The sequence below is a fragment of the Balaenoptera ricei genome, chromosome 17, assembly GCF_028023285.1.
Source record: "Balaenoptera ricei isolate mBalRic1 chromosome 17, mBalRic1.hap2, whole genome shotgun sequence".
Classification (NCBI taxonomy): Eukaryota; Metazoa; Chordata; class Mammalia; order Artiodactyla; family Balaenopteridae; genus Balaenoptera; species Balaenoptera ricei.
In genome coordinates this window covers 53,536,938-53,563,789 of record NC_082655.1, presented here as the reverse complement: position 1 = coordinate 53,563,789, position 26,852 = coordinate 53,536,938, and the positions used below count along the sequence as shown (strand labels likewise).

The 26,852-nt window shown below is 39.7% G+C and overlaps 1 protein-coding gene across 1 annotated transcript; it reads right to left on the bottom strand.

Annotated features, from left to right (window-relative positions):
• Nucleotides 1-1,433: 1,433 nt before the first annotated feature.
• Nucleotides 1,434-26,575, bottom strand: PSKH2 (protein serine kinase H2). The gene is given in 7 exon segments (XM_059901725.1): nucleotides 1,434-1,696; nucleotides 1,699-1,729; nucleotides 21,683-21,790; nucleotides 21,793-22,014; nucleotides 22,016-22,176; nucleotides 22,179-22,351; nucleotides 26,445-26,575. Coding segments are annotated over 7 exon segments (1,089 nt in total).
• Between the last annotated feature and the right edge of the window lie 277 nt (nucleotides 26,576-26,852).

The window sequence follows — 26,852 nt, the reverse complement described above, 5'->3', positions numbered from 1 at the left end:
CCTCAGGCCCTGACAACTAACCATTCCACTCTTCGATTTTATGAATTTGAATATTTTAGATACCTCATATAAGTGGAATCATGCGGTATCTATTTTTCTGTGACTGGATTATTCAATTAAGCATAATGTCCTCAAGGTTCATCCATGTTGTCACTTACTGCAGAATTTCCTTCCTTTTTAAGGCTGAATAATATTCCGTTGTATGTATACATCACATTTTCTTATGGATTTATCTGCAGATGGGCATTTAGGTTGTTTCCACATCTTGGCTTTTGTAAACAATGCACAATGAACATAGGAGTGTTCTTCTCTCTTCCAGATCCTGATTTCAGTTCTTTTGGATAAATACCCAGAAGTGAGATTGCTGGATCATACAGTAGTTCTATTTTTCATTTTTTGAGAAGCTGCCATACTGTTTTCCATAGTGGCTGCACCAATTTATATTCTCATCAACAGTGTACAAGGATTCCCTTTTCTCCACGTCCTTGCCAACACTTGTCGTCTTTTGTTTTGTTAATGACAGGTGTGAAGTGATATCTATCTCATTGTGGTTTTGATTTGCATTTCCCTGATGATGTACCTGATGGCCATCTATATGTCTTCTTCAGAGAAATGTCTATTCAAGCCCTTCGCCCATTTTAAAAATTGGGTTTATTAGTTTGTTTTTTTGTTTGTTTTTTACTATTCAGCTATACAAGTTCCTTATATATTGGACATTAACCTCTTATCAGATATATGGTTTGCAAATATTCTTTCCCATTCTGTGGGTTGCCTTTCGGTTTTGTTGTTTCCTTTGTTATACAGAAACTTTTTAGTTTGAGGTAGTCCCACTGGTTTATTTTTATTTTGTTACCTGCTAAGCTTTTTTATATGCCCCATAATTAACAATTCCCATGAATACTTGCAGACTAAATATGAAATTAACAGATGCTTGTAACTATCTTGAGTGTTACCCAGTGGTTATTAACACCATATACTGGTCTTAACTACAAATCAGTAATTTCAGGATAAGTACATTTATTCCCCATATCTAACAATGCCTGCTATGTCTCTGATTCATCATTCCCTCACATATTCATCCCTTATTCCTATAATCTCATATTGTATTTAATCCATCAATTATTAAGAGATTTTCTTCATCTACTCTTTCCTATTACATAAATGCACTAAGTATTTATTATATTAGTCATCATTTACAGGAGTAATTTTGGAGAATTTATATATTTCCTATATAAATATGGAACAAATTATAGATCAAAAAATGTTAAAAGTGAAAGTCACCATTATCCAACAATAACCACATACTCCCAGATCCTTGGAGCTTTAGGGTGCCTTAATCATGATGAAATGGTCCCTAGTGACCTAATGCTATTAATGAAGTTAATGTATCTGGCTTGAAATTGGATAAAGTGGTTTTAAAGGTCATCTGCTCACTAAAGTGCAGATAGTGGTGATTCTTCTGCCTTTAAGTTTCTTTTGCTCCACATATGCCTTGATTTATGATAAGAACATCACTTAGAAGATTGTGCAGATCTGGGACTCTGTGGTTGGGGAGATGCCCTCTGCATGAAGTTCTGGGAAATGACCCTCTAAAGATTCTTCATGGAAGACCCTGCAGTCATGATGACCCAGGGATGGTCCAGGGCCTGCCCAGCTGACACTTGATGTCTAGCCTCCAAAATCAGTAGTTTGTTAAGTCCTTTGCCCAGTGGGAAATAGTTGGCCAAAGCTAAGAAGAAAAGTAAATAAGTAAAATAGAATAAAATAAATAAAATAAAAACACACACATACAGAATCATGTTCTTAATTATAAAGGTCAATGCTTATTAAATCCAAATGACTTCTTCAAATAAGCCATTCAGAGATTATGTCATTAAACATGTAGTGAACCTAAAATTCCACTTTTGAAAAGACAAAAAAAAATCTCTCTTTAGCAAAAGAAAAAAACAAACACAAAAATTCTCTTCCAAACTCTCTGTTCAACGAATGAGAATTCTTTTCCAGAAATCTGTCCAGTGTGCTGCCAGCAGTGATGCAAGTTTCCACATCCTGTTCACGTGAGCAGGACAAGGCGAAGCAGCTGTTGTTGGTGAACTCCACCAGTATCAGGTGAGTATTTATCCCATTGTGGTCAAGTCAGAGAGCCCCTGTGACTCCAAGAATGAGTTAGAATGGAAAGTGGAATGGACTGGGAAATCATCAACTTTTCTCTCCCTTTGAAAACTTACTCTGGACTTACGATGCCTACATCTCCACAGCCTGGAGAGAAAAGAGGACTTCGGGGAAGAATCCCTCACAGCGCCTTTCCTCTGAGCACACAGGGCCCACATGACTCCCAGTCAGTTGCCTACAAGTGGGATTCAGCCTGTAGCAGAGATATGACATGTTCAACCAGCTATTTGATGTTTTGAGGACGTATTCTGGCAAAATCTACAGCTTTTGCACATAATTTAAGTACAATGACAGAAGTTCATAGTGACTTTTGTGAGGATGGGGACAAGAGGGCTGTTGCTTTTCCTCAAACTTGTTTTCTGTGTTACCTATCAACATGTAGCACGTACCTGGAAAATACTATGGTTTTGTATCCCTCCTTATCTAGAAAAGAGAGAGATTGAGAAAACTGACCATATATTATTTGCTATATTGCAAACAGCAGTTTCTGGTTGATATGTGTATCTCAAGAAAAATAAGGGAATCCTTACAAGCTATTGCTTTGTCCTTGTGGAAGGAAAAATCAAACTCCTTACATAAACATCACAGCCTCCAATCTCTTAGCACTCTGGGAATCTGGATCAAAGAAATCAGTAAAGGAATTATTCTTCCTTTTTTCCTTCAGTTTATTTAGATAAATGAGATTCGAGAAACGTTTATCCCAAAAATAAAATTCCTGAAATAAATGAACACACTTGCCAAACACAGGGAAAATAAAACATAAACCTTGCAAGTCTAGATAAAGCATGTCAGTAGCTGACACTCATGATGGCATGTCCTCTGATTCTGGCTAGACATTTATTTGGCCCTGGATCCAGACATATTTATCTGGGCTCATGTCTAGTTAAATGAAGGTTAAATTAGATGTCTCCAGTGGAGCATTATAAGACAAGCAACTGAATCTTTCTGGAAAGAATATAAAATATGTGCAATGAGATTTATGGAGGGCTCATTAAGATGACCAAATGAATATACATTGAAAATGCAGTTGCAGAAAATAAGGTAACTAGTGCCCTGGAAAAAAATTCTTCAGACAAAGCTCATTATTCAAACACAGGTTATAAATGACAGAATCCCTGAGCCACAAAGAACAACTAGAGAGTATGTAGAAGACAATTTCATGTTACATATTAGAAGACAACAAGTACAAGGAAAAAAAATGTTAGGACTTCTACTGTATTTTTATCTTCTTAATCCAAAATTTATTTTTGTCTATGTTTTATGAAGTATAAAACAGATTAATATACATACATGTATATATTCTAGAAACGCATAAAAACTGAGTGTGCATGCTCAAAATTTTTGAACTAATAGTGTTATATGACACAAAACAATCAGGTTATGGTACCACAGGTTGAATCAAATTCCTACTCTGGACCAACTGTCACCTGATGACATCATTCAGTTCTGTCAGCAGCTTTCACATCCACGTTATGTCCAATGAGGCTTTCCTCACCATTTCTCTTCTTAGGTATGGCCACTCCCACTCTTTGACTTGAAAATTCCCATTTGGCTTTTCTCCACAGTCTCAGGGAGACACTGCTGTCAGCCAGCCAGTTAACTGGTCTTAATGTGGAAAGAGCTGGGGATTGAGGTAAGTGGGTCTGGACCAGACAGGCTGACTGGCCATACTCAGCTCTAAACCTCAAGGTCTTGGTTTCCTCATCAGAAAAATGGGGATCATCATATCTCCTATTAGGACCAAATTAATAAAGTATGTGAAAAATGGTTTTCAAAGTATAAAATATTAGGTAGATTGTTGTTGCTTTTGTCGTGGTTACTATTAAATCACAATGTAACTTCCTCCTCAGTACTTCTATAGACACCTCACTAACAATATTTAGAGGACCAGAAGATGCAAATTATCCAAAACTTCTCAGACTAATTCCACTTATTATTACCATGATAAATGTGTGTCCTTAAAAAAAAAAAAAATTGTTCTGTGTGAAGCGGTAATGAACCATGTAAAAAGAAAGACAGCACTTTCTTTTATCCCAAGCTCATCCAATTAGTTACAAGTACATTGTAATATTTGTGGACAATATGGGCCTTTTTCCACTTTCTTCTCTCTTCCTTTGTTCATCTCTGCCTATTTCTCTGTCCTCTCTAATAGAAACTAGCTAAACTGTACAAAACAAATACAAAAAAAGGTATAAAAGTAAAATTCAATTCTAGCAATTGCACTATTAGCTTTGGAGGAATTAAAGAATTTTAGAAGGATGGTATAATATTCTATTGATGTCTTGACTCCTTTGCCTCTAAACAGAGAAGTAGGGAATGATAGTAGTTTATTGCTTTCCAATTTGTTGATGAATACTTTTCTCTTAATGTGACCCAAGTGCAGGGCCTTTGAAAGAGTCTGGCTCTCTGGATCCTGCCCCAGTGAGGCTCTTGCTGGCTTATTGTTCAGCAGAGTCTTCCAGCTTGCCCTTCATCTGGTGCTCCCTGGTCTTCTCTGCAGTATTACATTCACTGGCTCTGTCCTCCACCCCATCCTTTCCTGCCCTTCTTCCTCGTTCTGACAACCAGGCCCTACTTTCATCTCTAATTTTATGCATCAGCTCCCAAATTAAATTATTTGTTCAGGATTCTCTTACCTAGTGGTTGCCCACAGCTTTGTATCCTATAGTCTCCTTCAATCTCCTCCCCAGGAGCCCCAGGAGTCCCCATAGAGATTCCCAGCTCCCCCTGCAAGAGACAACAGAGTCTTACATTCCAGATTCCCATGTTAATTATTTTCTTTTAATGAACACTGATTAATAAAGGCAATGTAATAGCTTGAGCAGGAGGTTACCAAATATACAAAAACTGACTATGTAACTAGTTTAAAAAATGAATAATATTCATATGACTAGTCAAAGCTTTCATATTTCTTGGTTCCTTTGAGGCATTCCCACAGAGAATCATTATTAAAAATCATTATTAAAAGCTAGACACCACAAGTACATGCACATGCAATATAGATGTAGTCCCTAAAATTCTGGATGCAATGTCTTAAATTTTAAACATTGTAATGGTGATCATTTTTTAATGTATAGAAATATTGAATCACTATGTTGTGCACTAGGAATTAACACAATGTTGTAGGACAATTGTACTTCAAAAACAAACAAAACTCATAGAAAAAGAGATCAGATTTTTGGCTACCAGAGGCAGGTGGGAAGGGGGAAGAGGAATTGAATGAAGGTGGTTAAAAGGTAGAAACTTCCAGTTACAAGATAAATTAGTATTGGGGTTGTAATATACAACAAGATTTAATAATTAGCACTGCTGTATGTTATATATGAAAGTTGTTAAGAGAGTAAATCCTAAGAGTTCTCATCACAAGGAAAAATATTTTTTTTCTTTTTCTTTTGTTTTGTATCTCTATTAGATGATGAATGTTCACTAAATTTATTGTGACAATCATTTCATGATGTATATAAGTCAAATCGTTATGCTGTATACCTTAAACTTATACAGTGTGGTATGTCAATGATATCTCAATAAAACTGGAAGAAAAAAATTTAAGGATTGTAATTAATGTTGAAATTTGATAAATATAGAACTTATAGAAGTAAAGTCTAATTACTGTTGGATTTAATCATAAGTTTTCATAAAACTACAAACATCTATTTTTCTAGGTAGATGGTTAAGCTATCATTCAAATCCTTGGACTAGGAGCACTCAAAGTAATATTAATCCCCTCAAAAATTGTAGTTTTTATTAAAATTTCTACTGGTGATAACCCTCCAACTAGCATTTCCCTTCCTTCTTTGAACTTTAGCCTTATGGCCTTAGTAGGATTTCACTTAAGCTTTGCAATTAAATTTTATGTAAATGTGCCCCAAAGTAATGACAACTCTCCATAACTTTGTTAGCAGTAGACTGGGCAAAATCATTGTTCCTCATTTCAAAAAGCAAGAGATTCTGTACATAATCTTTATGTCATAGATATTTAAGGTTTTGTTCTTCCCAATATTCAAAGCAGACTTCAAATTACGTCTCATATTTGCCAAAGCTGAAACTGCTCAAAGTCAAGATTTGACTAATTATGTCACAATGCTCTATCTGTTGGGACATTTGTAAACCCTGGAAAAAGTGAATAGACATTCACAAGTTATTATAGGTGACATCTAATAAAAAATGGAAAAGAGCTAATTAATCCTACATGAGGCTCATAAAGAATATATTTTTGTAAGTTAATAAGATAATTTTGAGGCCCTTGACATGGGGGGAGGGATGGTTTTAGTTCTTCACTCATAAAGAAAGTGCTGAAACTTTAAAAGGATTGGGCAGAGATTATCCTCAAAAAAAGATAAGAAAAATAACAAAAAATTGAATTGACCTTTGAATGCTAAATCATCGGTTGACCCATTCTTCCATACATAACATACATTTAGAACTAGTTCCTATATTATAAGCCTCATAAACCATAATATAAATAATATAAATATAATATTAAATCCATATATTTCTAAGTTTATGAAAACTTTATGCAAATAGTTCTTTCTCCTCAACTCCATGAATTCCATTGATAAGATCAAGGTCAAGAAGTGCAACATAATCAAGGAAGCCAATAGCTATTTTCCACTCTAATCACTATCTCTTATGCCAAGGGTAACATCGACACAGTCAAAGTGAGATGCACCACTGTTTCGATTCTTTTTTTTTTTTTTTAACATCTTTATTGGAGTATGATTGCTTTACAATGGTGTGTTAGTTTCTGCTTTATAACAAAATGAATCAGTTATATATATACATCTATTCCCATATCGCTTCCTTCTTGCATCTCCCTCCCTCGCACCCTCCTTATCCCACCCCTCTAGGTGGTCACAAAGCACAGAGCTGATCTTCCTGTGCTACGCGGCTGCTTCCGACTAGCTATCTATTTTACGTTTGGTAGTGTATATATGTCCAGGCCACTCTCTCACTTTGTCACAGCTTACCCTTCCCCCTCCCCATATCCTCAAGTCCATTCTCTAGTAGGTCTGTGTCTTTATTCCCATCTTACCCCTAGGTTCTTCATGACCTTTTTTTTTTTCCTTAGATTCCATATATATGTGTTAGCATATGGCATTTGTTTTTCTCTTTCTGACTTACTTCACTCTGTATGACAGACTCTAGGTCCATCCACCTCACTACAAATAACTCAATTTTGTTTCTTTTTATGGCTGAGTAATATTCCATTGTGTATATGTGCCACATCTTCTTTATCCATTCATCTGTTAATGGACACTTAGGTTGCTTCCATGTCTTGGCTATTGTAAATTGAGCTGCAATGAACATTTTGGTACACGACTCTTTTTGAATTATGGTTTTCTCAGGGTATATGCCTAGAAGTGAGATTGCTGGGTCATATGGTAGTTCTATTTTCAGTTTTTTAAGGAACTTCCATACTGTTCTCCATAGTGGCTGTATCAATTTACATTCCCACCAACATTGCAAGAGGGTTCCCTCTTCTCCACACCCTCTCCAGCATTTACTGTTTGTAGATTTTTTGATGATGGCCATTCTGACAGGTGTGAGATGATATCTCATTGTAGTTTTGATTTGCATTTCTCTAATGATTAATGATGTTGAGCATTCTTTCATGTGTTGTTGGCAATCTGTATATCTTCTTTGGAGAAATGTCTATTTAGGTCTTCTGCCCATTTTTGGATTGGGTTGTTTGTTTTTCTGATATGGAGCTGCATGAGTTGCTTGTATGTTTTGGATATTAATCCTTTGTCAGTTGCTTCATTTGCAAATTTTTTTTTTTTTTAATTTATTTATTTATTTATTTATTTATTTTTGGCTGCGTTGGGTCTTCGTTTCTGTGCGAGGGCTTTCTCTAGTTGTGGCAAGCGGGGGCCACTCTTCATCGCAGTGCGCGGGCCTCTCACTATCGCGGCCTCTCTTGTTGCGGAGCACAGGCTCCAGACGCGCAGGCTCAGTAGTTGTGGCTCACGGGCCCAGTTGCTCCGCGGCATGTGGGATCTTCCCAGACCAGGGCCCAAACCCGTGTCCTCTGCATTGGCAGGCAGACTCTCAACCACTGCGCCACCAGGGAAGCCCTTCATTTGCAAATATATTCTCCCATTCTGAGGGCTGTCTTTTCATCTTGTTTATGGTTTCCTTTGCTGTGCAAAAGTTTTAAAGTTTCATTAGGTCCCATTTGTTTATTTTTGTTTTTATTTCCATTTCTCTAAGAGGTGAGTCTAAAAGGATCTTGCTGTGATTTATGTCATAGAGTGTTCTGCCTATGTTTTCCTCTAAGAGGTTGATGGTGACCAGCCTTACATTTAGGTCTTTAATCCATTTTGAGTTTATTTTTGTGTATGGTGTTAGGGAGTGTTCTCATTTCATTCTTTTACATGTACCTGTCCAGTTTTCCCAGCACCACTTATTGAAGTGGCTGTCTTTTCTCCACTGTATATTCCTGCCTACTTTATCAAAGATAAGGTGACCATATGCATGTGGGTTTATCTCTGGCTTTCTATCCTGTTCCATTGATCTATATTTCTGTTTTTGTGCCAGTACCATACTGTCTTGATTACTGTAGCTTTTTAGTATAGTCTGAAGTCAGGGAGCCTGATTCCTCCAGCTCCGTTTTTCTTTCTCAAGATTGCTTTGGCTATTCGGGGTCTTTTGTGTTTCCATACAAATGGTGAAATTTCTTATTCTACTTCTGTGAAAAATGTCAGTGGTAGTTTGACAGGGATTGCATTGAATCTGTAGATTGCTTTGGGTAGTAGAGTCACTTTCACAGTGTTGATTCTTCCAATCCAAGAACATGGTATATCTCTCCATCTATTTGTAACATCTTTAATTTCTTTCATTAGTGTCTTATAATTTTCTGCATACAGGTCTTTTGTCTCCTTAGGTAGGTTTATTCCTAGATATTTTATTCTTTTTGTTGCAAAGGTAAATGGGAGTGTTTTCTTAATTTCACTTCCAGATTTTTCATCATTAGTGTATAAGAATGCAAGAGGTTTCTGTGCATTAATTTTGTATCCTGCTACTTTACCAAATTCATTGATTAGCTCTAGGAGTTTTCTGGTAGCATCTTTAGGATTCTCTATGGGTAGTATCATGTCATCTGCAAACAGTGACAGCTTTACTTCTTCTTTTCCGATTTGGATTCCTTTTATTTCTTTTTCTTCTCTGATTGCTGTGGCTAAAACTTCCAAAACTATGTTGAATAATAGTCATGAGAGTGGGGAACCTTGTCTTGTTCCTGATCTTAGTGGAAATGCTTTCAATTTTTCACCATTGAGAACAATGTTGGCTGTGGGTTTGTCATATATGGCCTTTATTATGTTGAGGACATTTCCCTGAACACCTACTTTCTGGAGGGTATTTATCATAAATGGGTGTTGAATTTTGTCGAAAGATTTCTCTGTCCCTCTTGAGATGATCATACAGTTTTCTCCTTCAGTTTGTTAATATGGTGTATCACGTTGATTGATTTGTGTGTATTGAAGAACGCTTGCATTCCTGGGAAAAACCCCACTTGATCATAGTGTATGATCCTTTTAATGTGTGGTTGAATTCTCTTTGCTAGTATTTTGTTGAGGATTTTTGCATCTATGTTCATCAGTGATATTGGCCTGTAGTTTTCTTTCTTTGTGACCTCTTTGTCTGGTTTTGGTATCAGGGTGATGGTGGCCTCGTAGAATGAGTTGGGAAGTTTTCCTCCCTCTGCTATATTTTGGAAGATTTTGAGAAGGATAGGTGTTAGCTCTTCTCTAAATGTTTGATAGAATTCGCCTGTGAAGCCATCTGGTCCTGGGCTTTTGTTTGTTGGAAGATTTTTAATCATAGTTTCAATTTCAGTGCTTGTGGTTGGTCTGTTCATATTTCCGATTTCTTCCTGATTCAGTCTCGGAATGTTCTGCATTTCTAAGAATCTGCCCATTTCTTCCAGGTTGTCCATTTTATTGGCATATTGTTGCTTGTAGTAATATCTCATGATCCTTTGTATTTCTGCAGTGTCAGTTGTTACTTCTCCTTTTTCATTTCTAATTCTTTTGATTTGAGTCTTCCCCCTTTTTTTCTTGATAAGTCTGGCTAATGGTTTATCAATTTTGTTTATCTTCTCAAAGAACCAGCTTTTAGTTTTATTTATCTTTGCTATCGTTTCCTTCATTTCTTTTTCATTTACTTCTGATCTTTATGATTTCTTTCCTTCTGCTAACTTTGGGGTTTTTTTGTTCTTCTTTCTCTAATTGCTTTAGGTGTAAGGTTAGGTTCTTTATTTGAGATGTTTCTTGTTTCTTAAGGTAGGTTTGTATTGCTATAAACTTCCCTCTTAGAACTGTTTTTGCTGCATCCCATAGGTTTTGGGTCATTGTGTTTTCATTGTCATTTGTGTCTAGGTATTCTTTGATTTCCTCTTGGATTTCTTCAGTGATCTCTTGGTTATTAAGTAGTGTGTCATTTAGTTTACATGTGTTTGTATCTCTTACAGATTTTTTCATGTAATTGATATCTAGTCTCATAGTGTTGTGGTCGGAAAAGATACTTGATACGATTTCAATTTTCTTAAATTTACCAAGTCTTGATCTGTTATCCAAGATATGATCTATCTTGGAGAATGTTCCACGAGCACTTGAGAAGAATGTGTATTTTGTTGTTTTTGGATGGAATGTCCTATAAATATCAATTAAGTCCATCTTGTTTAATGTATCATTTAAAGCTTGTGTTTCCTTATTTATTTTCATTTTGGATGATCTGTCCATTGGTGAAAGTGGGGTGTTAAAGTCCCCTACTATGATTGTGTTACTGCCGATTTCCCCTTTTATGGCTGTTAGTATTTGCCTTATGTATTGAGGTACTCCTACGTTGGGTGCATAAATATTTACAAATGTTATATCTTCTTCTTGGATTGATCCCTTCATCTTTATGTAGTGTCCTTCTTTGTCTCTTGTAATAGTCTTTATTTTAAAGTCTATTTTGTCTGATATGAGAATTGCTACTCCAGCTGTCTTGTGATTTCCATTTGCATGGAATATCTTTTTCTATCCCCTCACTTTCAGTCTGTATGTGTCTCTAGGTCTGAAGTGGGTCTCTTGTAGACAGCATATATACACGTCTTGTTTTTGTATCCATTCAGCCAGTCTATGTCTTTTGGTTGGAGCATTTAATCCATTTACATTTAAGGTAATTATCGATATGTATGTTCCTATTACCATTTTCTTAATTGTTTGGTGTTTATTATTGTAGGTCCTTTCCTTCTCTTGTGTTTCCTGCCTGGAGAAATTCCTTTAGCATTTGTTGCAAAGCTGGTTTGGTGGTGCTGAATTCTCTTAGCTTTTGCTTGTCTGTAAAGCTTATAATTTCTCTGTCAAATCTGAATGAGATCCTTGTTGGATAGAGTAATCTTGGTTGTAGGTTTTTCTCTTTCATCACTTTAAATATGTCCTGCCACTCCCTTCTGGCTGCAGAGTTTCTGCTGAAAGATCAGCTGTTAACCTTATGGGGATTCTGTTATGTGTTACTTGTTGTTTTTCCCTTGCTGCTTTTAATATTTGCTCTTTGTATTTAATTTTTGATAGTTTAATTAATATGTGTCTTGGCGTGTTTCACCTTGGATTTATCCTGTATGGGACTCTCTGTGCTTCTTGGGCTTGATTAACTTTTTCCTTTCCGATATTAGTGAAGTTTTCAACTGTAATCTCTTCAAATATTTTCTCAGTCCCTTTCTTTTTCTCTTTTTCTTCTGGGACCCCTATAATTCAAATGTTGGTGAATTTAGTGTTGTCCCAGAGGTCTCTGAGACTGTCCTCAATTCTTTTCATTCTTTTTCTTTTATTCTGCTCTGCAGTAGTTATTTCCACTATTTTATGTTCCAGGTCACTTATCCGTTCTTCTGCCTCAGTTATTCTGCTATTGATCCCTTCTAGAGAATTTTTTATTTCATTTATTGTGTTGTTCATCTCTGTTTGTTTGCTCTTTAAACGAGTTTGTTAAACGTTTCTTGTATTTTTTCCATTCTATCTCCAAGATTTTGGATCATCTTTACTATCATTATTCTGAATTCTTTTTCAGGTAGACTGCCTATTTCCTCTTCATTTGTTAGGCCTGGTGGGTTTTTGTCTTGTTCCTTCATCTGCTGTGTGTTTCTCTGTCTTGTCATTTGGCTTAACTTACTGTGTTTGGGGTCTCCTTTTCACTGGCTGCAGGTTTGTAGTTTCCGTTGTTTTTGGTGTCTGTCCCCAGTGGCTAAGGTTGGTTCAGTGGGTTGTGTAGGCTTCCTGGTGGAGGGGACTAGTGCCTGTGTTCTGGTGGGTGAGGCTGGATCTTGTCTTTCTGGTGGGCAGGTCTACGTCTGGTGGTGTGTTTTGGGGTGTCTGTGTCCTTATTATGATTTTAGGCAGCCTCTGTGCTAATGGATGGGGTTGTGTTCCTGTCTTGCCAGTTTTTTGGCATAGGGTGCCCTGCACTGTAGCTTGCTGGTCACTGAGTGGAGCTGGGTCTTGGCGTTGAGATTGAGATCTCTGGGAGATTTTCACCATTTGATATTACATGAGCTTGGAGGTCTCTTGTGGACCAGTGTCCTGAACTTGGCTCTCCCACCTCAGAGGCACAGCCCTGACACCTGGCTGGAGCACCAAGAGCCTGTCTTCCACACAGTTTAGAATAAAAGGGAGAAAAAAAAGAAAGAAGATAAAATAAAATAAAATAAAATAAAGTTATTAAAATAAAAAATAATTATTAAGGAGAAAAAGATTTTTTTAAGTACAAAAAAAAAAATGGACAGACAGAACCCTAGGACAAATGGTAAAAGCAAAGCTATACAGAAAAAATCACACACAGAAGCATACATATACACACAAAAAGAGAAAAAGGAAAAAATATATATATATCGTTGCTCCCAAAGTCCACTTCCTCAATTTGGGATGATTCATTGTCTGTTCAGGTGTTCCACAGATGCAGGGTACATCAAGTTGATAGTGGAGATTTAATACGCTGCTCCTGAGGCTGCTGGTAGAAATTTCCCTTTCTCTTCTTTGTTCGCATAGCTCTGGGGTTTCAGCTTTGGATTTGGACCCGCCTCTGCGTGTAGGTCGCCTGAGGGTGTCTGTTCTTCACTCAGACAGGACGGGGTTAAAGGAGCAGCTGATTCGGGGGCTCTGGCTCGCTCAGGCCGGGGAGAGGGAGGGGTATGGAGTACGGGGTGAGCCTGCAGCGGCAGAGGCTGGCATGACGTTGCATCAGCCTGAGGCGCGCCTCACGTTCTCTCGGGGAAGTTGTCCCTGGATCACGGGAGCCTGGCAGTGGCGGGCTGCACCGGCTCCAGGGAGAAGAGGTATGGATAGTGACCTGTGCTTGCTCACAGGCTTCTTGGTGGCTGCAGCAGCAGCCTTAGCGTCTCATGCCCATCTCTTTGGTCCCGCTGATAGCCGCGGCCCGCCCGTCTCTGGAGCTCCTTTAAGCAGCGCTCTTAATCCCCTCTCCTCGCGCACCAGGAAACAAAGAGTCAAGAAAAAGTCTCTTGTCTCTTTGGCAGCTCCAGACTTTTTCCCAGACTCCCTCCCAGCTAGCTGTGGCGCACTAGCCCCCTTCAGGCTGTGTTCATGCAGCCAACTCCAGTCCTCTCCCTGGGATCCGACCGAAGCCTGAGCCTCAGCTCCCAGCCCCCGCCCGCCCCATCGGGTGAGCAGACAAGCCTCCTGGGCTGGTGAGTACCGGCCGGCACCTATCCTTCGTGCTGGAATCTCTCCGCTTTGCCCTCCGCACCCCTGTGGCTGTGCTGTCCTCCGTGGCTTCGAAGCTTCCCCACTCCGCCACCCGCAATCTCCGCCTGCGAAGGGGCTTCCTAGTGTGTGGAAACCTTTCCTCCTTCACAGCTCCCTCCCACTGGTGCAGGTCCCGTCCCTATTCTTTGTCTCTTTTTTTCTTTTTTCTTTTACCCTACCCAGGTACGTGGGGAGTTTCTTGCCTTTTGGGAGGTCTGAGGTCTTCTGCCAGCGTTCAGTGGGTGTTCTGTAGGAGTTGTTCCACATGTAGATGTATTTCTGATGTATTTGTGGGGAGGAAGGTGATCTCCGCGTCTTACTCTTCCGCCATCTTGAAGCTCCTCTCTGTTTCAATTCTTACAAACACTCACTCTTTGTGATTGAGTTTAAAGGAAGATATCCATACATTCAATTTAAGGTAAGTCAGAGAAGAGGTGAAGAACGTGACAAGCAGAAAATGAAGTCCAATTTGAAAGATTTATAGTCTTTAAATTATTTTCTGTAAAACAACTTTTAAAGTAAAAATATCATTAAAAAAATATTGAGCACCACTTTTTTTGTGAGCAGAAGTACTTAGGAACTAAGACACAGGAATGGGAACCAAATTGCAAGAATTATGGCCTGAGATACAGTGTAATGTTCATTATTGGCATTCTAGTCAGGATGGAAAGAGAATGAACGTGAGTTAAAGGACCAAATCTTCTGCTCTCCTCTCCTTTTTTTCCTACTTAATAACCTGAGTAGAGAAGAAATACAGTAAAGAAAAAATGTGAGAAACTAGTGGAGATAAGGAGATAGAAAGAAACTGGGGTCATGGCTGGTGAGCATAATTCATCAGATCTGTTCCTTCCAAGGGAACATATCAGTAAATTTTTTCCTAACAGTACAGCAATCATAGGTGAATCTAAGCAGATGGGTACCACTTTCTATTAATGTCCATGTGGGTTATTTTTAAAATATCTTTTTAGGGCTTCCCTGGTGGTGCAGTGGTTAAGAATCTGCCTGCCAATTCAGGAAACACAGGCTCGAGCCCTGGTCCGGGAAGATCCCACTTGCCGCGGAGTAGCTAAGTCCATGCACCACAACTACTGAGCCTGTGCTCTAGAGCCTGCGAGCCACAACTACTGAAGGCCGTGTGCCTGGAACCCGTACTCCGCAACAAGAGAAGCCACGGCAATGAGAAGCCCGCACACCACAATGAAGAGTAGCCCCCACTCGCCACAACTAGAGAAAGCCCGCGCACAGCAACGAAGATCCAACGCAGCCAAAAACAAATAAATAAATAAAATAATTTTATTTAAAAAAAAATATATATATATATCTTTTTAATACCAGTGTTTATCCTTGTCAGCTAGCTAATATGGTTATGACTCACTTTATTATCAATTTACTTCACACCAAAAAAAGATTACTGCTATATAGTGGAGATAATTAGGCAAAATATGTGATTCTCAACTCATTGGCAAGAATGTGTAATTGATTTATCATGAATATTAAAAAGCTAACACCACACGTTTCTCACTATTCCATTTAAAAGGTGAGACAGGTACACTTGATAATTATATATTCTCTCTCTATCTTTCTCTCTCTCTCTCTCTCTATATATATATATATGTACATATATATATATTGCTTAAGCAAAATTCAAACTTTCAGTCCCAATATTTCCCATATTAATAGTAATAATAACAGAAATAGCCAACACATATATAGCACTGACTACATATGTACTAACATATAAATCTATTCTAAGCACTTTACATCTATTAGCTCATTTGATCTTCACAACAACCCTGTTAGGCAGACACTAGCATTATTTCTGTTTTACAAATGAAGAAACTGAGATATAGAGAAATTAAGAAGCAAGCCCAGAGTTACACAGTTAGTAAATGGCAGAGCTGGGAGTGAAGGGCAGCCAGTATCGCTCCAGACTGCGCTCTTAACATTTACACTACACTACTTTACAAAAGACTCATATAGATATGTATTCACATGCACACAAATGCTCTAAAAGTCTTATTTTTTACTAGTCAACTTATTCCGTTTCCTGTGCTTTTGCATATGTTGTTCTGTCTACTTAGAATGTGCTCATCTCCCATTCAGAAACTCCTACTCTTCCACCAAGTCACAGCACAAATGTCCCCTTCTCCAGAAAATCTGACCCAGCTTTCCTACACAGTGAGAGGCTCTCTTCCCTTGCTCCATGGACTTTGAGCCTTTTTTCCTATGTGTATCACAGCCTTCATATTTGAAGAGATACATAGTAATACGTGGACTGTCAGACAAGAGCACTAGATCCCTAAGAGCAGGGACACTAAGCATTTTTCATGTGGGTATTCCCCAAGCTGAGCTTGATTCCTGACATGAAGAAGGCCTAACCAGGAAGAAGGAAGGGGTGGAGACACACAAGCATGCGTCAAACGGTCTCCAGGAGAATTACGGATGAGACTCCAGCACGAGCCCTGCCACCATGCTGAAAGTCATCGTGATGGCATTGGTGACCAAGTAGATAAGCAAAGGTCTCCCTCACACAGTGGGGAGGAACTCTTTGCTCTCTTCCACCTCTTTTCCACCATGTGCTGTGTCTTGCTACCCTGGTTGCTCCTCAGGCATTGCCGGGAACACCTGGAATGGGGAACCCCCACCTCTATCCTGCAAAACCCAGTAAAATAAATGTAGCCTTTAAACCACCCGAATATTCCAGAATGAATCTACTAAATTCAGCAACTAAAAATATGAGTTGTCTAATAGTCTACCATACCATAAATTAAAATTTGTATTCTATGCTCAATGCAGTGATGGTTGAGATCCATTTACTCATGTAGGTATAAATCAGAATCTCAATTTTTAAAAGCAATTTAGTTTTAAGAAATGCGTTGTCTATGCTTACCTCTTTGTGATATCATATTGGAGACGGGTTGAAAAATATGACAGAATCCCAGCCTTCAAGGAGCCTACAATATCTTAGAAAGATGACACATAGATTAAATGTCAAAACAAAAGAAATTTATGGTAATCCTAAACAGTATTCAGAAAAGGAAAGAACAACAGTGGAATGGTCATAAAAGCTTCATGAAAAGGAATGTATTTCACACCAAAATCAAGAAAAATTAAACATTAACATTATAGCTAATTTTTTGCCTAGACATGGGTGAGACTAGAGTACAGATCTGCCAGGTGTCTAGTAAAATATCAGCTATTTATATTAAACATGTCTCTCTTCTTCACCATAAGAGATCTCTGGATGTTCTGATCCTATTTATTTCACTCTTCCATCTGACTTCTAGAGAAAAGAAGTGATTCACACAATGTGTCACACCTGGAATTTCAGTTATAGACAACAGAACTTTTTAAAAAGACAATGCAAATCTATCATCTTACAGTTTTGCAGGTCAAAAGTCTGAGATGGGTCTTAGGGACTAAAATCAATGTGTCAGCAGAGCCGTGTTCCTCTTAGAGACGGACTAAAAGCAAGGTGTCAGCAAAGCCATGTTCCTTTCAGAGATTCTAGGGGAGAATCTGTTCCCTGCCTTTTCCTGCTTCTAGAGACGACCCACATTTCTTGGCTCATTGTGACCCCTTCCTCCATCCTCAAAACACATTAATCCAACCTATCTTTCTGTCTTCACATGTCCTCTAACTTTGACCCTTCTTCCTCCCTGTTACATATAAAGACGCTTGTGATCACACTGGGCCCACCCAGATAATCCAAGATAATCTCCTCATCTCAAAACCCTTAATTTAATCACGTCTGCAAATTTCCTTTTGACCTGTAAAGTAATATAGCCACAGATTCTGGGTATTAAGATGTGGACATCTTTGGGGGGGGCGGGGGGGGGGCATTATTCTGTCTATCACACCTATGCTTCCAGACTTGATGGTCACCCGGTTTTTAAATAAAATTGGTGTATTTAGAAATTACTAGATTTTTTGATAGGTATAGACAACAATATTATGACAGAGAAAACATGATGATACCCTTATCTGAGTCTATCGACATATGTTTCCTTGGTGTTATGGAATGAATGTTTGTGTTCCTCCAAAATTCATATATAGAAGCCCTAACCCCTAGTGTGGCTGTATTTGGAGATGAAATTTCTAAGGAAGTAATTATGGTTAAATGAGGTCATTATGGTGGGGCCCTGATCTGATAGGATTAGTGTCCTCATAAGAAGAAAACACCAGAGAGTTCATTCTCTCTTTCTCTGCATGTACACAAAGAAGAGGTCAAATGAGCACACAGTGAGATGGCAGCTGCCTGTGAGCCAAGAGAAGAGGCCTCAGAATGAAACCTACCTTGCTGTCATCTCGATCATGGACTTCCTAGACTCTGGACCTGTGAGAAACAAATTTCTGTTGTTTAAGCCACCCAGTCTGTACTATTTTGTTATGGCAGCTCAAGATGACTAAGACACTTGGTAATATTAAAAGAAAATGTTAATATGTAGACATGTGTAGCTGACAAGCATGGGGAAGAAGGCCAAGGGGATATAAATCCAATAAGTTATTAAAGGCAGTTGCACTTCTGTTCTGTGGTATTGCTTTCAGTACTCTGGGGCTACAGACAGGCATTTCCTCAAGAAACAGAGCATGACATCATGGAGATATCAGTGCTCCATCCTGCCGCTGAGCCCCTCTTTCCGGTATGTGCGTATACTCTTCTCTTTTGGAGTGTTTTGCTTCTGAAACGCAGCACCTCGATCTTTTTCATCATCACCCTTGGGCTTCGGGGGTCACTCTGCCTTGATCCCAGAGAGCAGTGAGTATTTGCCACAGCATTCGTATCACCACCCCACGGGTCAGCAGAGAGGGGTGGGCGTGAAGACCCAGCTCACCTCCCTCAGGCTGGAACAATGCTGTGGGATGAGGCTCACCTCCATGGCCTTGGCCTCCTCCCCTACCCATCCTGGTTCCCTCACTCCCTCACCTGTGTCCATGGGAGTCTATCCTTAATAAATTACTTGTACACGAACCCTCTTTTCAGGGCTGCCTTCTGAGGAACCTGACGTTAGAAATCCTCTGAATTAAACCTGACAAAAGGACCTCTTAATAGAATAATTGTTTATTATTTTTGCACATTAAAAAAGACATTGTGATATCTAGTCCAAATGTGGCCCCAATGGACCAGGCCCCCTGGAGCCACACTTTATGTGGTCTCCTTGCACATGGAATCTGGGTTGGCCTAGCACTCACAGTTGCCAATAGAATGAGGCAAAAGGGATGCTGTGCCATTTCCAAGCCCAGCCTTGAAGAGGACTGGCGACTTCTTGTCTCCCTCTTGGAATACTGCCTTTTGGAAAGCCTAACCCGCCATGTAAAACGTCTGACTGCCCTGCTGAAGAGACCACGTGGAGAAACCCCATGGAGAGAAAAGGGGCCTGAGATGCACAGAGAGAGGAGAGAGAAAAAGGCCGAGTGGTCCCAGTGACCTAGTTAATCCAGCTTTCCAGCCATCCCACCAAGAGGTCAGCCATTTGAGGGGTCATCAAGGCTATTCCATCCCAGTCAAGACCAGATGGCTGCAACATCATGTGGAGCAGAAATGTCACCAAACTGAGCCCTGTCAACCCACAGAATTATGAGTCATGATAAAATGGTTGTTATTTTAAGGCGTTAGGTTTAGGGAAGGTTTGTTATTCAGCAATAGATAACCAAAACAGAAATATATGTTCTTTGTAAACAAAACCAAAACAGAAATACAGATATACTCAAACTATAAAGAGGAAAACCAAAATGGTACATAATCCGTAAACCGGGAGATAAGCTCTGTTAACATTATACTGCATTACACTGTATTTCCTCAAAGACTTTTCCCTCTGCATACATTTTCCCACATGATTTGTGTTAATACCGTATACACAATGTGTATTCTGTTTTGTTTTGTTTTTTTACTTGGCAGTATATCGGAAATATTTTCCATTACCCTTATAATTTTTAAACATGAATAATTTAGGGACTATCGTATGAATGTTCAATAATTTATTCAAACATTCTCTTAGCGTTCTTTTCAATTGTCCACTTTTGTAGTATAGCCCAGATGAGCCTCTTGACACTGAAATCTTTGCTGCATCTGAGATTATTTCCTTAGATTCTTAAAAGTGGAATTAGTAGATCAAAATACATAAACTTTTAAAAGTTCTAGATGTATCTTTTCAAACTACTTTCCAAGAAATCTACAATTCATCCTCTACCAGTAGTGAATAACAGGGTTAGTCTCTTAGTACTCTTAGCAGCAATGAGTAGAATTAAGTTGAGTGGTTTTTTTTTTAATCTTTATCAGTTTGAAAGACAAAGAAAAGATATTGTTGTCTTCATTTGCATTTCTTTGGTCATTAGTGAAGCTAGACATTTTTTTCAAGCTTTTAATAATCAGTGGTTTACATTGTCTGTGAATTCTTCCCATCCTTTCCTATCTATCTCCCTATGTAAGTCTCAGTTCTCAATTGTCAATTTGTATCAGTTTTTTTTTAAAATATGTACATGTACTATAAGGTATTAAATCTGTCAGAGTATAGACAATATTATTTTTCAATTTGTTATTTAGCTTTCAATTTTGCTTTAGATGTTATACATATAGATGTTACACTTTAAGTAGGTAAAATCAAACTATCCATACTTTTCTTCACGAGGGGAAAAAAGCCCTTTTATAGTTAAACATAAAATAAATTTCCTCAACATGAAGTGAATTTCCTATTTTGTCAGGCTTCCCACAGAGAAGTATTGGTTACTTTCCTTCCTTAAACAAAACAAAAAAGTTAACACATTCATAAACACTGGGAGTTCCAAGTTTAAACAATGGATAAATATTTTACACAAACTGTGAAGTTAAATATTTCACTGAGGAAACACTACATCTCAAAAAGGGTGTGGATCATCTAGAATCAAGGCAGAAAATCTCTCATCAAACACCCAAGCAGCATGCTGAGCCTCTGAGTACACATTAATCTACTCAGCTGGCTCAGGCTCTGCATGATGATTAAAGAAACAACAGAAAACTCACTCATCTACTTGATTGTCAATGTCATGTGCTAACCACAGACAACTCAGTAATCGGGACTCTTGCTACCTTGAGACCAGTGGCTCTCAGCCAGGGGTGATTTTGCCCCCTTGGGGACATTTAACAATGTCTGGAGACAGGCTTCCCTGGTGGCGCAGTGGTGAAGAATCCGCCTGCCAATGCAGGGGACACGGGTTCGAGCCCTGGTGCAGGAAGATCCCAGCAACTAAGCCTGTGCGCCACAACTACTGACCCTGTGCTCTAGAGCCTGTGAGCCACAACTACTGAGCCCACGTGCCACAACTACTGAAGCCCGCGTGCCTAGAGCCCGTGCTCTGCAACAGGAGAAGCCACTGCAATGAGAAGCCCGTGCACCACAACGAAAAGTAGCCCCTGCTCGCTGCAACCAGAGAAAAGCCCGTGCGCAGCAACAAAGACCCAACGCAGCCAAAAAAATAAATAAAAATAATTCTTTAAAAAAAAACAGTGTCTGGAGACAATTTTGATTGTCACAACTGGGGGAAGGTGTGTATCTAGTGTAGCTACTAGAAATCAGTATCTACCAGTATCTGCTAGTAGTATACCTACTGGTACCTAGTTGGTAGAGGCCAGGGATGCTGCTAAACATCCTACAATGCACAGGACAGTCCCACCCCATGACCTCTTCCCACCCCACCCCCAGTAAAGAGTCATCCCGCCCTAAATGGCAGTAGCGCTAAGGTTGAGAAACTCTATTCAAGACCAAGTCAATAGAAAGAAAGTGAGAGCTTACATCTCCTGTATAATTATATTTGCCTTTCAGAATCTTCCTGTAAAGTCTCATATGGCTTTCACCATCAAAAGGCAGGAATCCGCTAAGTAAAACATATGTGATTAGGCCTTAAAAGCCCACATGTCAACTGCACTGGTGTAAGGTTTCCTTAGCAAAATCTCGGAGGCTATTTACTCTGGGGTCCCACAGAGCATCCTCCCTGTCCAGTCACCTCTTTTGTTCCCAGAGTGTGCCAAACCAAAATCTGTGATAAAAAATTTTGACTCTGCACCTGGGTGATAACATAAGAGATTTTCGGGCTTTAGGTGCCTGTGAGTTATTTTCAATGAGTTGCAAACACCTCATGCCATCAGCAACTGTGTGGAGGATTCTGACAGCGTCCTGCTCTGTAAAGTATCCCTGAGAGATGAGTCCATCAAAGAATTCCCCTCCTGTAGCCAACTCCATCACCATGTAAACTTGATCTTCGGCCTCAAAGATCTCCAGGAGCTGACGATGTAATGATAGCTAACCCACAGAAGGACGGAGAACTCAGACTCACACGCCTCTCTGCCTTCTCTCATTCTGGTTTCCATCACTTTTATTGCAAAAGGTTTCTTGGTGGTCTTCTGCTCCACTCTGACAAACTTGCTGAAACTGCCTGTCCCGATAAGAGCCTTGATATCATATCTGTTGGAAGAAAACCCAAATAAATCTGTTACCCTCTGAAGTGATGATTTTCAAAATTATTTAATTAGATGCTTTATATCATCTTTTCTAGCTTTATATTCCCCCTATCCAATTTCCTTGCGTAACTGTGTTCATTATTTTTGAAAGTCACCCCAAATCCTCTTTTGAAATGGAGGCAAGTGATATAAAAGTAATTAGTTGGTAGAAAGACAAATAATCTTAATAACAATAGCTACCATTTATTGCACATTTATTATGCTCCAGGAATTTTATTTTTTTTAAATCCTATCCTATAAAATTCCTGCTGGGTGATATTAAAAAGTTAAGTGATTTCCCAAGGCCATACAGATTGTATTGATAGTTGCAATAGATGGGATTTAAATCCAATTCCTTCAAATGCATTTCTCCAAAATTTTCTTGAAGAATTTTGGGACCTCCATCTACCATTTTCTTTCCTCCCTCCAACTCTTGTTTTTATCATTCTGCAACAGCAACCACCAAACCAGGGGGAGAGAATAAAAAATAAGCTTAGTCTTATTTATAACTTCTCCAAAGATGGAGGAAACCATATCAGGAGACAGGGTACAAAGAGTAGGCTTCCTCAGGTTACTAGACTGTGAGCTCTCAGTCCCAGGCATAACTCACATCTCACCCAAGGTATCGCCCTAAATCGCTCCTCAGTAGATGTACCATTGTGAAAGTCAGCATGGTTGCACTATTATAAGGGCAGCTTTCAGAAGACGGGTGGCGGTGGTGTCAGGACCACCTGGTAGCCAACAGCTCTCATAGTTCCCCCTACCTGATGCTACTGCACTTGCAATTTTACACAGCCAACAAAATTTTAACCTGGGATGTATGTGAGTAATGTGTAAAGTAATCATCTCTCAGAAAGACCAGGAAGTCAGCTAGGATTTCAAAGGCTAGGGATCTTAAACTTTAGTTACCTGTGTTAATGTCTATGTAAATTTAAGAATCCTATCAAAATTTAACCTTCTATCTTTATTTAAGAAATGTTGAGAAAGTGCTTGACTTAGAATCATGATTTTAAGCTGGAAGGAATATTAGAGAATGATTTAATCCAACCCCTCATTTTACAAATGAAGACATTTGAAGATCAGGTTAGCTGATTGGTTGTTTAATTTGTGGAGTGAAGATTAGAACCCAGGTCTCCTTACTTGCATCATAATTTGGTGCTTTTCCCACTTTACTAAAACTTCTCCCAGGTAAGAATGCCAGCGAATGGAATGTACTCAAGGAGGACACAGGGAGAAGGTAATTCTTTAAGTCACATACTGAATACCAAAGATTCAAATGCAAATATCAATCTGTACAACAGCCTTACTTCTTTTTGCTGAATTTATTCTTCCTGTATTTTTTTTTTCATTTGTCTACTTACTTATTCCTTATATTCCTGTGCTTACTGAATACAAATGGCATTTGGCTGTACCAGCTTACAGAAAATAGCTTTGTTCTATACGGTGCATTTAATTTTCTGGCCAATTACCTTATCAAAATAGATAGCAATTTAGTAATCTTAAATGGATTCTGTCCCCTCTTCTCTTTCCAACTCTGCTTTTTTCATTCACATGCACTCCCAGTGTGATTTTGAAGATAATCACAGGCATTTCAAATTCTGTTGCTTTGCAGACCAACACATTACCTCTAATGTGGATGAAAGCACTTTGCAAATACTAATTTATCACTATGCCCTCAAAACTGCAGGAAAATTCATTTGCTCATGGGATTAATCATCAGCTATCAGACGAATTACCATTTCTGAGGAACTACACTCTCACTCAAATAAAAGGAGTGTTATTCAACATTGTTACGGGCCTTCATAAACCAAATGTTTGAAAAAATGCCAGTAATTTGGCATTGGAAGAAACAGTAAGCTTTTAGCCAAAATTTAGAGTAGTGCAAGTAAATGCTTTCAGATAACAAATGTCCCACAAGAAAAGCCTGAAGCTGTGGCCTTGCTTGCGAGCCCTTGATGGCCATAGATGGTGACTATTTTTATGAGGATGGTGACAATTTTTATGACGATGGTGACTATTTTTGTGACTTGGGTGGCTATATCTTGTGTAGTGCCTGGCACAGAGGGGACAGCAATAAATGTTGAATGACAGAATCATTCACTGAATGAATATTATTTCCAAATTATGGCCTTATTTTGAAAACATTAAGAATGGAATCAGGCATGGGAGGATGCATCTACAAGGCCAATCCACCTCCTCCACTTCCACTCTCCACTCCCACCCTCTCACAAAGCAGCCTCAAAGTCAGGTTTGTAGGTCATGCAATTTTACATCATCCCAGAGATTATAAGAAACAAAATTATTACTTTGACCTCAGCTGCCACAAACTGAACATGATTTAAAAAATGAAACATGGAAACAATAATAATATTGCAACCGGTTAGACAGAAGCAATTGTAATGAACTCCCAAGAAGAAAGTGAATATAGACAGACTTAAATTCTATCATCTATCATTTGGGCTCACAATGGAGAGGAAAGACAACTGTGTTCTAGACCCATTTCTGTCACCAACTTGGATAAGTCACCTAATCTTTTAGGGCTCAATTCCTCATTGGTTAAAGAAGAGCCTTTAGTTAGTCTCTAAAGCTTTCCAATATTGAGATCCTCTACTTCTATGACTGTGTCATAATCTAAGGGCCTGGGACTAACCCGGAGGTGGAGGTTATGAGGGTGGATAAAGACTAGACCAGACCCCCTGGCCACAGATGACCAGAGATGCCACCCAATCAATTCAGTCTTGACAAGACCCCATATCCCCTCTGATTCAAGTTCAGTTGCATCAGCCAATTTTGTTCTTCTCTAAGCTTAGCAGATACTAGACTAATCCTCAAGTCATCCTTGTACCAGAATTTCCCAAGGATGCCAGGAAATCACTCTGCATAGACTATGGTCAGAACAGTGTGATGAGGTGAGTGTATAATCCTAAGACTAGAAGTGTCCCTGAGAATCCGGTCAAGCCACCTACCACTGTGTCCAACCAAACGCTACAGAGTGGAGGGGATTCCATGATGTCCTTCCTCCACTTGGCCAACGTGGAGCACTCTGAGGAAATTCTTTCTCAGGCCAACCAACCGGCCAGCTTTCCTTGCTCATTTCTTACATGGTCATCTTATGAAGACAATAATAGTATCTACATGAGGATCTGCACCATGCACTGTGCAGCATCATTTACATATATTACTTAATCATCCTCACAGCATTCTTATGAGGCAGCTATTATTATTATTCCCATTTTACAGAGGCGGAAATTGAGCAAGGAAAAAGGCTAAGGACCATTCCCAATGACACACAATAGAAAAGACAGGAATGGATCTCAGGTCTGGTTGATTCAAAGCCCTGTTTCTATTCCACTAATTATGATCTCCTTTTCTAGAATGTAACAGAAGATCCTTCACTCACCCCAGCCCCAGTGTATCTATGGCAAGCTCCCCCAACTCCACCCCGCCAGGCGCTGTGCGGGTGGGAGGCCTTCCTCCTTCCCAGGGCTCTGAGGTCAGGGATTCTCTCCCTCTACTCCCTGTGGCTCCTTCTACTTCTTCAGTCTTGAACTTTCCCTGTCTTCTGCCCTCCTCCCCTCTTTCAAAGAGAAATTGCACTGGACACTTGCTAAAAACAGCAAGGAAGACTTTATTCCAGACTATTGCAAGAGAGGTCAAAACTACTGCGATGGGAGAGACTGAACTCAACTGTTGAAACACAAGGCAAGAGAGTTGTAAGGCTGGAGTGAGCTTATAGGAAATTACTAAAGGGCATTAGGGTAGGAAGGGGTGTCATGGAAGTGAGATTCCTACCCTCCCACAGAGACTGGTAGATAGAGCCTCGATCTTTCTTTGATTACATTTCAAAAGGTTGGCGCCCAGGTCTTTGAGAAAGACATTCCTGGGTTGTAAAAGATTTACATCTCAAAGGGGCAGAGAAGATTTAGGGAGGCCTGGGGCCTTTGATCAGAAAGAAGCCTAAGGTCCGGTCAAGTTGAGGGGAACTTTAAGGGCGCCTCGGTCAGCGGTTCACCTTGCTCAGCCCAGCCCCTCCGCCTGCGGTTCACGCCGCGCTTTACCTGGCGAGGACCCGGCGGGCGAACTTGGCGCGGAGGCGGGCCACCTGCATCCTTCGAGACTCCGGGGCGGCCTTGGCCTTGACTCTCCCGCTCGACCCGGGCCGGCGCGGGCGGCTGGCGCCACAACCCATGGCCACGGCGGGGAGCGGGGCCCGAGGCTCCCGGTGCGGGCGCCCACTTATCCCCGGCTAGCAGAGGGGGCAGAATTGAGCCCCCCGCCCAGGGGCCCTAGTTAGGAAGAAGGTCCGGCTAACAGTCCGGCCGCCTTGATCCGCACTGACCACTTATCCATAGTAGAGCTTGACGTGGTAAAAGCAAAGTGGGCGAGAAGTCAGGAGCCTGGGCTTAATTCTCAAGGGCTCAGTTTTCTCATCTGTGAAATGAGGACGTGAACATATAAAGTTATAT